Raw genomic sequence first — 15,147 nt, forward strand, 5'->3', positions numbered from 1 at the left:
ATGGAAATAACATGACTTTCCCTAGAGCCAAAATGGTACACATGATAAATAAGAATAGCCATCAATGGAAGTGAATTTACAGGGCAGGCTGTCTTTCTAGTTAAAGGAAGAAACACAGGGCCTGGAAAGCTAATTAAGTACAATCTGAAGCAGGGATATACCACCTACATTGCATAAGGTTGCCCAGAGGATTAAGTGACATTAGAGATGCAAAGCACTTAGCTCAAGGGATCCATGCAGGAGGTATTCAATCTATTATCTAGGCCCCTTGGCTGGTCTGTTCTTAATAAGTCTACACTGGAAACTAGCTTATCCACTGTCTTGAGTTTGGTATACTAGATTCTTTCTTTCTAGGCCCAGGTAGTTCTGGGGGCCACCCTCAAAGCTGTCTTAACTCTAATCTTTGGTGCCTGCCCCTGGGTAAAACTCCCAGTGGAGCCTGGGGACTTTTCCCTCTGACATTTTCATCTCTACTTTAATTGCCAGAGGGTTGTGGGAATTCCAATCCCTGGAGATATTATATACAGTTAATACTACCAGATTTTTCAAATTTTTGCCTTGGCAGAGAAAAGCTCTTGGTTCACAGTTCCCTTTGACTGCAATCTCCTGCCATTTTCCAAATTCCTGGCAATCATGACTTCTTATCCCCTGTAGTCAATTCAGGCTTTCAACTAGCTGTTCTCAAGCTGTACTTTTTAGCACCTGGCACAGGATTCCCACATGAATAACATAATCAATAAATGTTTATCGAATGAATGAAAATTCCAACCATGTTTCTTCATCACAAAGGCTGATGGAACTGATTCTTAAATCCAGCAACCCTGGGCAACAGCTACTTATTATTCCTTCTTACCTCAGTTTAAATTCAGAGCCTCTCCAGATTCCAGTCTAGCCTTAGGTAAAACATGGAGGAGAGAAAGGAAAGGTTCTAGTGGTTCTCTAGATTTGGGATCTGCTCAGAAAAGCTCCAAGATAATTCTGCTTCATTCTCTGAGCAAACCCCAAATCTCTGGACAGTGTGGGGTTACTCACACAGGGGATCGGTGTTGTAGCACGCACATCCCCAGAGCAGTCAATGAGCCAGGGGAACCCTAGACTGTGGCCACTCCCAGCCCAGGAGGCTGACATGTGCAGCCATTAAAACCAGTACCTGCTCCCTCACCTGACCAGGCCCAAGACTTTTCTGTCTTTGTCTGAGAAGCATTATGCTAAGACATTCTAGTTTTTCCTGTGAAAAAAGAGATAAAATCAAAGAAAGGGGAAGCCAATTTTTTCATGGAACACCATTTTTACTTCAAAGAATGACTGACTGACAAACTACGGTTATTCAAACTTGGGTTATTGGCAGACATTTTCTCAAAAAATGACCAAAACGAGCCTGTCACTTCAAGGAAAACAACTCTGTATTTATGGTCAATGATAAAATTCAAGTTTTAGGAGAAAATTAGAATTTTGGAAAAGTTGTATCTACAACAATGAGCTTGACAGCTTCCCAATACTTAAAGACTTTATGATGAAATTGATGGTGATAATAACAAATGTTATCTTTTGATATTATAAAATGAAACAGGAAAACATTTGGAAGATATACATAACTCAGTGAACCTACTTTCCAAATGATCAAAGCATAATGTTACAGAATCATGCACTGGTATAAAGTCTGCTCAAAGTGTTAGGTGAACCAACAGATTTTAATGTAAATGAGTATAAAGACTTTACTGATATGGTCTCAGATTCCATACTGCAAAGAAGAATACAAACAATCATCTGGAAAGGCTATCAAAATACTTTTCTCTTTCCAACTACGTATCTGTGTGAGGTTGGATTTTTTTTTTTTTAACATACTTCAATCAAAATAATGTACTGCAACAGATTGAATACAGAAGCATATATGAGAATCTAACTTCTTTCTGCTAAGGCAGACATAAATTTGCAAAAGTGAAAACAAGACCATTTTTCTCACTAATTTTTTTGGAAAATTGTTATTTTTAATTTAAAGTTGTTATTTATGTTAATGTGATAGGTTTAATATTGTTATTCTGCAATGAATTAGTAACTAAATATTTTTAAACTTTCTCAGCTTTAATACTTAATTTGGTAAATATCAATAGTTTAACCAACAAAAGCTCTTTCGGGTCCTCAAAATTTTTTAGGAATGTAAAAGGGTCCCAAGACCAAACACTTTGAGAACTGCTGATGTAAAGCATCTAACAGTGTCTGTCACCCAGTGGGTGCACTATAAGCAATAGTAATTATTAACAACCATATAGCAGTTCATGGCATATCTGGATAGCTTTTTGGGGGCATGAGTAAATTTTGCACTTCAGACTTTCTGGCCACAACTTGGGAATTATGTGTCACTAGGCCAGATGGCTGTCAAGGACTGCTCTTGAAGCTGGATCTAATTTCCAGAACCAAACCTGCTCTCATTCCTTTCATGGATTCTTTTTACTCCCAAGAGTTTGTGTATGTTTGAGAGGATTCCCCCAAGACACATGCTGTATCTAGCCAGCAGCCCTGCAACAGTTTCCAAATTCTATTCTGAAGTGGCCCAGTAGAGCACTCTACTCTCAAGTCACCCAACTCCAAAAGCCTCCTTGTCACTGAGGCAGGCAGAGGACAACAGTTAAAATTCCCTTCCAGAAGCAGAGAAAATGATTAATCCCCAGCCTAGAAAAACTTATCAGCTCAGTCATTACCACTCACTCTTCCATCCACCCATTCGTTCCCTCATTCAACAAACATCCTCAGGGCCCCTACCTGGTGCCAACCATTGTGCTAGGTGCTGGGAACCAGAGCTCCTGCCTTAAGAACACATGCATAAACCAGGCAGGTTCATGCACGGGGCTGTCAATGCTCCCAGACTCCCAGGATGCCTCATATTCATTTTGGAGAATCAGGCAGGAACACATATTAAAATAACATACAATTATAATTAATAAACAAAATAATACATAAATTAAAACCTGATTAGGACACTGGGCTTCTCTACTTAACATAAGCTTATTATGTGCCTTCTCACATACCTGTCCAGTTTGAGGATCTCTTTCCTTTACCTCCTCTTTCCTACCTTGGTCTCTCTTTCATCTCTAGGCTCCTTTCCGGTGGAGCTCGCTACCATGGCACCCTTTGGCCCCTGGCATTTATAACTCGGCCCCAGCTGACCTCTCCATACTGCATTTCCACGCTTAACACCTGCGAGCCATAGGTTCTACTCATACTGTTCCTCAGATACACCTTGCCCCTTCAAACCCCAGCACTTCAGCTTTACTCCTCAGGAAATTCCTACTTATCCCCTAAAATCCTGGTCAAAGGTCGTTGAAGCTTTTGCTGGACCAGGCTGCGTAGAATTATTTCAGTATAGCACCTACCACATTGTGCCATAGACATATCCTCTGCCTACTCCAAGTCCTGGTAGAATGGGAGCTCTTTGGGGGCAGGGGGTAGACGGCAGCCGTTTAAGTGTGTCCAGGAACTAGGCTTGGCTTGGGCCCGGCACATAGTAGGCATTCATTGAATAAATGAACGAATCCTTAAAGCCCATCTGGCTCATGTCTCAGCTGCTCTACACAAAGGATAGAAACTAAAACACAGCCAAACAGCCCCTTTCCCGACATACCATGTAGAAAACACATGGCTGCGTCACTCCAGGCCACTAATGGGAGGGCATCAGTGCTAAGAATCTCAGACCATTCTACTGCTGGCCATCAGAGGTGTAGTTAATTCTTAGGGAGCTGATACAACCTCAGTGCCCTAGAGCTTTCACCCAAACTCCCACTCAGGCTGTTGGCTCAGGTCCTTCCAGGAGGTAAGACAGTAGTTTCACAACATAAAGCCACTTTGTGGAGAATTCTCTTTGGTTGTACAAGCTGAGTCAAGGATAGGGCAGTGAGTCTTTCTGACCCCAGGGGCCCTCTACCCACCAAGGCTAGTTCATCTGTCAAACCTGCCTCCTGGGTGCAATCAGCAACAGGAAGGCCTAAGCTGCTTCTTATTTACCTGGAACCTTGGGCAAACCTTATTACCGACTACTCTGTAATGGCAACACAGAGTTCTCATGGGTGGAAGAGTATGAACTTTGGAGACAGACTGTTGTGAGTTCAAATCCCAGTTCTGCCATTTTCAGTATGATCTTGGATTATTACTGAATTTCTTTGAGCCTCAATTTCCTCATTTATGAAATGAGAATAAAACCATACTTCACAGAGTTGTGAGGACAGAAGGAAATAAATTATATAAAGTACCTGGCCTGGGCCTGGCACACAGTAGGTGCTCAATACCCGTTAGTTTCTTTCCTCTTCTGTCCTAGAAGAAATGACAGGGAAACTTACTAAGTGAGACTTGCCCAATCCAAAGTTATTACTTGAAGCACAGGACAGAAGACTAGACAGGTGACCTTCAAGGTCTCTTTGACCCCCACCCCCCCACCCCTCAGCCCACATTCTCTTGCTGCAACTTCCTAGTAAGAACCTTCAATATTTCCGGGCCCTTCTTTCTGCCTTAGTTTCCCTATATCTATTCACTTCACAATGGAGGGGGAAACCACAAAGGGATCTGGATAGCTAAGAGCCTTGGGTAGGAAATAAAGGACAGGTGGCCTATAGGACTGCACCATGTTCATCCACCTAGAGTCTGAAGGATGAGGGTGGGAACATGGGCACAGAACTGAAGGGTGCAAACACTGGGCCTTTCCCGGGACACAAGCATGCCTCTCCTCAGTCCTTCTCTGCTCTGCATATTCTGCCACGAAGAACCATTTACCACTCCTTTCCACAATATCCATTCCCTTTCTCCAATACATAAGCACTCACATCTTCACTCATACTGTTCCCTCTGCCTCTTCCTTTTTAGGCTCAATTTGGGTGTTACATTCTCCTAAGTCCACAGGCAAAATAAACTGTGCTTTGCTCTGGGATGCCCTAACACTTTTTTACATGTCTCTTGTAGAGAGCTTATCACGTGTATCCTGATTATTAAAATCTGTCTTCTCCACAGAAGACAGCTTTTCAAGGGCAGGGCCTGTGTCTCATGAATCACTGCATCCCAATCATTCAGTAGGGGTGGCAGCATGTGTTTCGATACACGAAGAAAGATTAGCAGTTGGAGAATATGGGCAACAACTGGAGAAATGGGAAAAGTTTGTTTTTTAAAAAACTAAGGCTGTTTCTTCTCCTGCTTATGGAAAAGCTCTCTCCTCCCCCAGGAAGCCCCATTCTTTAAAGAATAGCCTAGGCCTCCGCAAAGATCCCCACGGCACCCTCAGTTCAGCAATTCCCAGACCCAGCCACACATCAGAATCACCTGGGGCAATTTAATAACAATAGATCCTGGGCTCCAGACCTAAAAACTCTAGGTTTGGGATAGGGTCCAGCAAAGCACAAAGGATCTGATTATTAGTTAGGCTGGGGTGAGGGAGAGGTAGAATCAAGCAATCACAGCTGCCTCTCCCACTGAGAATTACTTCCATGCTATCAGAGAGAATTTAATGAAGCACATCACATTCACTTTCCTACTTAAAACCTTTCATTGATTCCTCATTGCCTACAGGATAAAGCCCAAACCTCTTGGTTTTCAAGAACCTGTGAAACTCTCCAGCCAGACCTCTCACCACTCTCCATGAGCTGGGCAGTTCTGGCCTCTGGGTCTTTGTCTATGCTGTTTGCTTTGGTTAGACACTTTCTCTCACCTTCTCTGGAGGACCTTCTACTTGACCTTGAAGCCTCAGCTCTGAGAAGCTTTTTCTAGGCTATCACGTCTGTGCATCCTCAGAACAAAGCATCTATAATAATCACAGCTACCACTTGTGCTCAGTGCTTGACATGCAGTACTTGCTGAACCCTAGTGTGAGCCCAGCATCACTGTCATTTTATACATAAAAAAAAAACCCAAAAGGCTGAAATACTTCTAAAGGCGTGTACTAGGATCTAGGATTTGACTCAACTCAGAGGAAGTGATGCTCTTCTAGCCTAACTGCAATTATTATATGCATGTTTTTTAGACCATAAGCCCCTGTGGGCAGGGACCATGTCTGATTCACTTCTGCATTCCCAGCTAGCCCAGGGCCTGGCACAGATCAGGTGTCCATTAGTGTTTGTAGAATAAATGAACGCCAGGTCAGGTGAGAGGAAGGCTGGGCATGGTGTGTGTGCAATGTGCCTGAATGAATGAGTGACTGCCAGCCTGGCCTAGCAGTGCGGGCAGATAAGAACAAAGTGCTAGAAACCTAACACCTCTTTCATTATAATTTAGTTTAACAGCCATTCATTGAACACATAGGACCATGCGTAATAAATACACCAAAAATAAATTAAAACATAGCCCATGCTCTCAAAAATTCTAGGTTTAGTAAGTAAAGGTGTTAGGATCTTAATAGTACATCTGATATCATTTATTTAGCTTATAGCTCTGGGACATTTTAAGGAAATTTAAAATTTTAAATACTTTTTTTTTTTTTTTTGCGCTGTACCACATGGTATGTGGGATCTTAGTTCCCTGACCAGGAATGAACCCATGCCCCCTGCATTGGAAGCTCGGAATCTTAACCACTGGACCACCAGGGAAGTCCGGAAACTTAAAATTTTAAAATCTTAGTAGGTAAGTCTTCATCTTAAAAAGACTTTTGGCATTTCTACATAGTGAATCTCTACTGGCTTACAAAGAACCAGAGGTGACAAGGATCTCTCCTCAGTACCATTTCTTCCTAACTGCAATGAAAATGGCTGGGTGGGCAGTGATTTTAAGGCGGAAGTCTCAGGGTATAGGGATTATCTCATTCATCTGTGTGCCCCAAATAAAGGCCTTGGCACAGAGATCGTTAATACTTGCTGAGTGGATTAAACATAATGAGATGATTTTAATAAAGATACTGGCTGATCATCTACTCCAGTCCCATGAGGGAGCAGGTTTAACTCTGAGCAGTGGGGGAGCCAGGTCTCTACAGTTCCTTTAAACTAGGCTGGGCAAAGTCCCAGGTGATGCTGTAGAGATGAGAAATGGGAAGGGCAGGATGAGCTCAACCCCCACCAAATAAATGCCAGTTTACAGTCTAGCAAGTCTCCTGGGGGTTTACTGAGTGTGCACCTGGACTACAAGCTGAGTGGTCCAAGAGAACTAGAGACAGCCAGCAGAGCTGGCAGGTGAGAACACTCAGGCTTTGGATGGCCAAATGGCTCCCTGCCACACGCCACGTCCAATTCTAGCTCTGGCGTGAGGAGCACTAGGTGCTATGTGGGTTGCTCCACATTCTCTGGTGAAGCTGTGGAAGAGGCTTAAAGAAGGGAAGAAACATGCCCACAGCAACAAAGCTAGGAGACTGAGCAGGAAGCTCACCCCAAGTCTGTAACATTAAATACTACGTCTCACTGCCTCCTCCAACTGCTTTGTAAGTTGGGTTTGTTTTTTTTTCTTTGCTAAGAAGGCTGTAACTGTTTTAGTCTTCTTGTGAAACAAATGAGGATTTGGGTTTTTAGTGAATGTATCAATGTAGTTTAGTGGCCTAATCAATTACAAGTAAGGACTTTTGGGATTCCAATTAAGCTCAAAGTCCTGCATTTAAATGTGTACAGGTTATGAAAATGAGCAAAGGAAACTGGATGCAACCAGAGTGGCCTATGAGCCTTAACTCAGAGGAAGTAATGATCTTCTAGCCTTACCGCAAACTACTATATACTTGTTCTCTAGACCAAATGAGCCCCTTGTGAGGAGGGACCACGGCTGATTCACTTCTGCATTTCCAGCTGGCCCAAGGCCTGGCACAGATCAGGTGTCCTTCATATGATAAAGAGGGCAGACACTTCTCAGAGACTGCAGATTACTGCCTCCTGGAAATGTGGGCCCAGGAGCACCAGATTTTATTTTAAGAGATGGCACAAATCTAGTTTTGCGGGAAACCTTTGATTTTTAAAAATACTGGCTCAAATCAAAACAAAAACAGAAACAAAACTACATGTGACTTGAGGCATTTAAACCTGTATGTGGACTGAAAGTGATCTCATTTGCCATCTTTGGCTTCGGTTTGGCATATGACACTGAATTTCACCTTACTTACCCATTCTAAGTATTTAAGATAGGGTTCTAAGTGGTGGTGGGAGCCAGAGATCCTCACCAAAGGTATGCCTGTGGGTAGAGCAATGACTGATCCCAATTCTTTCAGCAGGTGCTTTTCACCAAGGCACAAAGGCCTGCTTCTGGCACCCAGAACCCCCTTCCCCAACAAAAATGGGGCACAGTCAGAGGAGAGTTTGTCAGTTTGTTTCACCTATTGAGGCTAGAGTAAAAAAATGCCCTGTTAAATACCCCACAGTACACAGAGTGTCCTGTTTTTGGTGGTAGTGGGGGCACCTATAGTAGGAGTTATTTGGGCAAATGTTTAGCTTCTCTGAGTTTCTGTTTCTTCATCTGAAAAATGGGGTTAATAGTATTTATATCCTTCAGTTCATTCATTAAAATTTGTTAACCACCAGGCATAGGGGTACAATGGTGACTGACTTGGTTCCTGCACTCTCAGAGTTTACACAGCAAAAGCAGACCAATAATTACACCAATAGCTAACTCATCACTTTGTGCTAAATGCTGAGAACACAGGGGTAGTGGCAAGGTATGTAAAGTGCCTAGCATGAATAAATGAATAAATTGGCAGGTCAAGCAGTGGAGTAGGTAGGAACCTACATGTTAAAGTTGTGTCCTATATAAAAACTAAATGGTTAAGCCATCAACCAAACTTTCTGGCCATGAATACTATAGGCTGGTTAAGTGGCAGGGGACCCTGAATGGGAAAGAGAGAAGACAACTCCCTGGTTCTCTCCTCCCCCACTATCCCAATCTGGAGAACAGCACTCCCAGGGGGCCCAGAGAAGGGAAAGAGAAGGCTAGAGGGGAAAGCAGCTTCAGGGTGGGATGTCAGACCAGGCAAGGGTGGGGTCCAACCTGAGGAGTCAAATCCTTTGGAACCAGTCTCAGCCCAGGGTAGGGGTGGGGATGAAGTTGGGGCTTCTGACACTCAATAAGTGGTGACATCTTCATTAATTAAAAATCTGATTGTGATCTGAGACACAAAAGAGACCAGTATCAAAACTGGGTTACAGTAAGTACAGGTTCTCAACGGATTTCATTCTCTCTCATTCACCTAATTATTCCTACTCTGTGTCAGCAAGGCCCAGGGCTAGATGGCATGATCTGTGCCCCAGTGGAGTTCAAAGTTCGGGGGGGGGGGGGCGGGGGCGGGGCACAGACACATCAACAGACTATCTCATTGTAGAATGGGGAGTGCTACCGGAAGGGAGCACACGGGGCTGTGGGACAGAGGGGGCACCTCACGCAACTGGGGAGGTCAGGGAAGGCTTTCTGGGAATGGTACCCCAAACAGCATCCCCACTCACATGCACAATTCCAGAGATTCTACTAGAAAGCTGTCAAGAGCCATGCCTTCTGGCTGCACCAGCCTCCCAGAGTCCCCTGCTGCCCGATGCAGTGTCTGCAGAGCCAAACGCATCTTCTGCCACGCCTCATCCTCATCCGGCGCTGCATCCGACCCTCCAAGACTCCTGCAGGAGCCTGCCTTCCTTGGCAGGCTCATCCAAAAAACCAACTCAAAACTCTTTTGTCAGAGCAAGCTTAGGGCGAGCCACCCAGCCCCAGGTGCCATAACCCTCCCAGAGCAACTGTGGCTCATGCCACCCCAGCTTCGCAGTGAACACCGGCAGGGTACCTCCTATTATCTCCTTTGCTCAAATCAAAGTGACCTTCTCCCAGGTGGCAAACTGGAAGCTTTGGAGAGTCCTCCTACTGCTCACTCTCAGCAGGATTCGCCAAACCCAGGGATCTGAGGGTCTGGGTGGGCCGCCTTGTAGGTCGGGGGTATACAGGGGAGAAAGAGCAGGTTTTGCTGGGTTTCCACCTCGGTGCAGGAGCCCCCACCAAATAGTCTTCTGGGCAGCCTGACTGTCTGCTGCAACTGCTCTGCTGGGCAAGGAGAGGAGGGAGGCCCCGGGAGACATATGCTGGGGTCACAGCTGCTGAGGGGGCAGCGAGGGGAAGGGGTGGAGCCGCTCCCGGGGGGAGAGGGAAGAGGCTGCAGCCTTCCAGGCCCCAGCGCCCCGAGGTGGCCTGTGGGTGGGTGGGGAAGCAGGTGGACCCAGGGGAGGTAAAGGGCACAGAGCTAAGCTGTGGCCTCAAGATTGGTGCGCGGTCCCAGTGTGGGTGTGCGACCAGAACGTTTCCCGGAGGCGGAGGAAGAGGGCAGGAAGCCTGGTCTCAGGAGAACAGGACGTGCCGTGCCTCGGCTTTGGACCAAAGGATCCAGACTCCACTCCCGCCTTGGGGGAGAAAGCCTCAGCCCTGGCCCAGGGGGTAAGACTCTGGCCCCAGCCGGGGGAGGATGGTCCATCCCCAAACCCGTCCCGGCCCCGCTCTGGGGAGGTGAAAGAGCCCGAGCAGCCAGACTCGCCTCGCTCGCTCCTACCTGGGGACCGGGAGCCAGATTGGGGTCGTCCTCCTCCCTGGGGCCGTCGCGGTAGGGCTCCGCCAGCGCCACCGGGGGCCCTGCACCCGCTCCTGCTTCGAGGCTCGGCGGCGGCGGGGGCTCCGGCGCCTGGGGCTTCTGCGGCCCCGCGGCCCGCGCCCGCTCGCGCCGGCCCGCGCCGCCACTCGGCCTGCTCCGCCTCCGAGTCATGCTGCTGCTCGCGCCGCTCCCTCGCTTCACTCGCGCCGCCGCCTCCGCCTCTGCCTCCGCTTCCGCCGCCGCCGCCTCCGCCTCCGCCGCCGCCGCCACCGCCGCTCCCCTTGCAGGACAACAGCCAATATGGCGGCGCCCGGCTCCCCCTCCGCCGCTGCCAGCAGGTCAGAGGGCATGCGGAGTCTGCGCCGCCGCACTAGCCCCCGAGGCTGCCTGCGCCATTTTGAGTAAGGTCACCACCCGGAGTTCCGCGGAAGAGTGAACCTGGTGAGGAAACGCCCTCCCCATCCCAGGATCCAAGGGATGAGACCTGCGCGAGGGGAGGGTGTACGCTGTAGTAATCGTGCTGCACGGCCCTGGGCGCTTAATAACTGTTAAATGGATGAGTGAATTCGTAATTTCTATAGTGCTACGCTACTTTCACAGCCATGACCTGAGTCCTCGTACCTACACTGAGTGGCAGCTACAGTAGTTCCCATTTTGCAGCGGAGAAAACCGAGGCTGCAAAAGGCGAAATGGTTGCTCAACATCAGCCAGCCAGAACTCATGGGCTCGTGGACAGCCTGAGCTGAAAGGGACAAAGGGATTGTCTAGATTCGTATTTTCAGTGTATGGTCCACGGGGAGTCCAGCGTTTGGTGCTTGGGACAGCGAGACACACCTTCTCAGTCTGTTGGGGAGAGTGGACACTTAAATACACAATTACAAGTGTGATAAAGATGAGATGACTGGGGCACGTACTAGGTCAGTGTTTCCAAAAAAGTGGTATGTGCGCGAGAGGATTTTGAGTGGTACGCAAAGGAACATTAAAAAAATGTAATGATTATGTATTTAATTGTTAAAATTGGGATATTTTCCCTCCCTTTCTTTTTTGAATATATGACATGCGTATAGTACAAATTTTTAAAAATAGTTTTGAGTGCAACTTGTCTCATGCCAGGGCCAGTGGTGGCCTGAAACCATATGGTGGTTATATGTAGAGTTGCTGTTGACCCATCAACAAGGGCAGAATTCTGACATTGGCCCAACCCAAGGGAGCAAGGACTATTTTGAGAGGAAGGGCTAAATGGAAGGCCCTGGAGCTCTCCCTAACTGCCAGATGAAAAAGTAATACTTCCATCTCATTACAGGGATTAGCGCCACCTTCAAAGATTTGAAAGATTCAGGGTGATTCCCACTATATCAACATTACCTCTTCAGTTTGGCCAGAACAGAGGATAGATGGTATTTTTTTCCCATTCATTTATTTTCATTGTGGTAAAATTTGTGTAACATAAAACTTATTGTCTTAACCATTTCTAAGTGTACAGTTCATTGGTATTAAGTACATTCATATTGTTGTGCAACCATCACCACCGTCTATCTCCAGAACACTTTTCTTCTTGTAAAACTGAAACTCTGTACTCATTAAATAATAACTCCCCATTCTCCTGTCCCTTCAGCCCTTTGCAACCACCATTCTACTTAAAAAAACCTTCCCCTTTTCCCTACACCTCAGCCTCTGGTAGCCACTATTCTACTCTCTGTTATTATGAGTTTACCTTTTTTTTTTTTTTTTTAATATTCCACATATAAGTGAGATCATGCAATATTTATCTTTTTGCGACTAGCTTGTTTCACTTAAAATGTCCTCTAGTTTCATCTGTGTTGTTGCAAATGGCAGGATTTCCTTCTTTTTTAAGGCTGAATAATATTCCTTTATATTTATATTTTATATATATATACTTTTTGTATATTCCTCATATATATTCCTATATATATTGTAGATATTTATATATTCCTTTATATACAGATATCTATCCATCTATATCACATTTTCTTTATCCATTCATACATCAACAGAGAAGATCTATCTATCTATCCATCTATCTATCTGTCTATATCACATTTTCTTTATCCATTCATACATCAACAGAGAAGAAACGGCTTCCCTGGTGGCACAGTGGTTAAGAATCCGCCTGCCAATGCAGGGGACACGGGTTCGAACCCTGGTCTGGGAAGATCCCACATGCTGTGGAGCAACTAAGCCCATGCACCACAACTACTGACCTGTGCTCTAGAGCCCACAAGCCACAACTACTGTGCCCGTGTGCTACAACTACTGAAGCCCTTGTGCCTAGAGCCCGTGCTCCACAACAAGAGAAGACACTTCAATGAGAAGCCCGTGCACCGCAACAAAGAGTAGCCCCCGCTCGCCGCAACTATAGAAAGCCCGCGTGCTGCAACGAAGACCCAATGCAGCCAAAAATAAATAAATAAAATAAATAAATTTATAAAAGCAATAGTAAAAAAAAACAAAAAACAAAGCCAGAGAAGATAGATGGTCTTAAATCATGACCGAGCATTATGATAAACTCATTCTGGTAGGGAACCCAACTGAGGAACTTTTTCAGAGTGGTCGTTCTTGGAGGAGACCAGTGCAATTGTTGGCCCACAATTATAGGTCTGATCAATGCTTTTTTAAAAAAAATATTTGTTTATATGGCTGTGCCAGGTCTTAGCTGCGGCACGTGGGATCTTCGTTGCTACGTGTGGGATCTTTGTTGCAGCATGTGGGATCTAGTTCCCTGACCAGGGGTTGAACCTGGGCACCCTGCATTGGGAGCACGGAGTCTTAACCACTGGACCACCAGGGAAGACCCTAGTCAATGCTATTTATTCTATACCAAACCTCAGGAAAAGTTTGTGTTCCTCTGGCAGGGGCAGCAGTAGACCTTTACTGTCTTGCTTCAGGGGTATGTCACTCTCTGGACACACTCAGTTTACAGGAATTTTTGACCAAATCACCATTTCAGTGGATATCAGGCTAATCTACTGTGATGCTGATGACAATATCCTGAAGGACCTTGAGAACAGGAAGTAGCAGATACCCTAGATGATTTGGTAAGCATGATGTGTGTGCCAGAGGGCAGATAATAAATCCCACGAATATATAGGGGCCTATCTACTCAGTGAACTATCTAGGGTTCTGGGGTGTGTTTTGATATTCTGCACCAAATAAAGGGCAAGCTGCTGAACATCACACTCCTGACCACTAAGAAAGCGGTACTGTACTTGGTGGGCTTCTTTACTTGGGTATAAAATATATCATATTTAGGTATATTATTTTTACCTATTACTGGGTCACTTGAAAGCTATCAACTTTAAGGGGGACCATACAAGGAGAGAAGGTTTTCTTACTGGATCAGGCTGCAAAGTAGGTAGTTCTGCCTTTGGCCCTTATATTCAGGCATTGGCTTTTGGAGCAAAGTTACGACCTCGTTCAACAGTTGTTTTCCTTCTGAGAAACATCTCCTGGCTTGCTTCCCGGGTGTGTGGAAATTGGATGCCTGACCATGGCATAGCAGGTGACCACGTGACCTGAGCTACCAGGTTATCTAATCTACCTAGTCATAGAATTAGGGGTGGCTAGCAGTACTCCATCACGAAGAAGAAGCAACATATATGGCCTGGGTCCAGCAGGCCCTGAAGGCACAAGCAGGTTGCCTGAGCAAGTTGTTTACATTCCTCTCCTTCTACTGATGTTCATGGTCTCCTGGAGAGTTGTTTGTGATGGGTTGACTAAGTAAGAATAATCTAAAGCCCTGTTTATAAACGGCTTTGCACATTATGTTGGCTCCGTCCAGAAATGGATTGCTGGGGTCTTCCAGTCTTCCTCTGAGAAGGCCTGAGGGACCTGGAAAAGGGAAGTGTGCCCAAAGGCCCCAAAGTAAAGATGCACTGATCCCTAGCCGTTGGATAATGGTTTAGTCTGTTGGTCAGGGACTTGGAAGGAACCAGACTGAAGGCTTAGTGACAAGAAGTTTTGAGGAAGGTAAATGTGGATAGACTGCCCAGAATGGCTTCAGAGCATAGGGTTATTAGTGTACCAGATGAACATTCACCAAAGGGTCTCACTACAGAAGAACTTCTTAAGAGCCTGGTGGGCAGTTTGGCTCCTTCTGTGGCTATCAGGCAGTCTCCTTCCCTAGCCATCTCAGGACTTGCTCTATGGGTTTATGAGAAAACTGGCCCAGTATTACGGACTGCTCCCTCCCACAGCTGGCCTACTCTTTGTGCTGAACCCAATTTGCAAGCCTCAGGGAACCAGCCTGAGCCCCCAGGTGGAACCTTACTTTGAGGGAACCAGCCAGCTATCTCGCGGCAGGGAGATTACATTGGGCTCTGTATTAGTCAGGGTTGGCTAACTGCTGTAACAACTGACCCCAACATGTCAGGGGGTTAATACCATAATAGTTTAGTTCTTGTTCATGTCACAGATCAATGCTGGATGAAGGGGACTTTGCTTCATGCAGTCATTCAGGGGTCCACTCCCTCTCTGTCTTGTGGCTTCGCCCTCATCTAGGTTCTCTCCATTCAACGAGAGGATGGTAAAGAAGATAGAGCGAGGGTTGCCTGGGCTGTTTTTATGAGCAATACCTAGTAATGACTATACATCACTTTCACTCACATTCTGTTGGGGAGATTTCAGCCACG

The 15,147-nt window shown here is 46.0% G+C and overlaps 1 protein-coding gene across 11 annotated transcripts in view; it reads right to left on the reverse strand.

The window, feature by feature from the left end:
• Positions 1-10,808, reverse strand: part of FAM193B (family with sequence similarity 193 member B) — a 31,392-nt gene extending 20,584 nt beyond the window's left edge. For 2 of the 11 annotated variants that reach the window (XM_028163441.2, XM_057539387.1), the window contains exon 1: positions 10,460-10,808. In XM_028163441.2, the coding sequence (XP_028019242.2) occupies positions 10,460-10,669 (210 nt within the window). In that variant the 5' untranslated portion in view covers positions 10,670-10,808. Of the gene's footprint in view, positions 1-4,244; positions 4,306-8,925; positions 9,044-9,377; positions 9,958-10,459 lie in introns of all 11 variants that reach the window. The other 9 variants (XM_028163440.2, XM_028163438.2, XM_057539417.1 and 6 more) reach the window with 8 other exon arrangements.
• Positions 10,809-15,147: the final 4,339 nt, after the last annotated feature.

Source organism: Balaenoptera acutorostrata, chromosome 2, assembly GCF_949987535.1.
Source record: "Balaenoptera acutorostrata chromosome 2, mBalAcu1.1, whole genome shotgun sequence".
Taxonomy (NCBI): Eukaryota; Metazoa; Chordata; class Mammalia; order Artiodactyla; family Balaenopteridae; genus Balaenoptera; species Balaenoptera acutorostrata.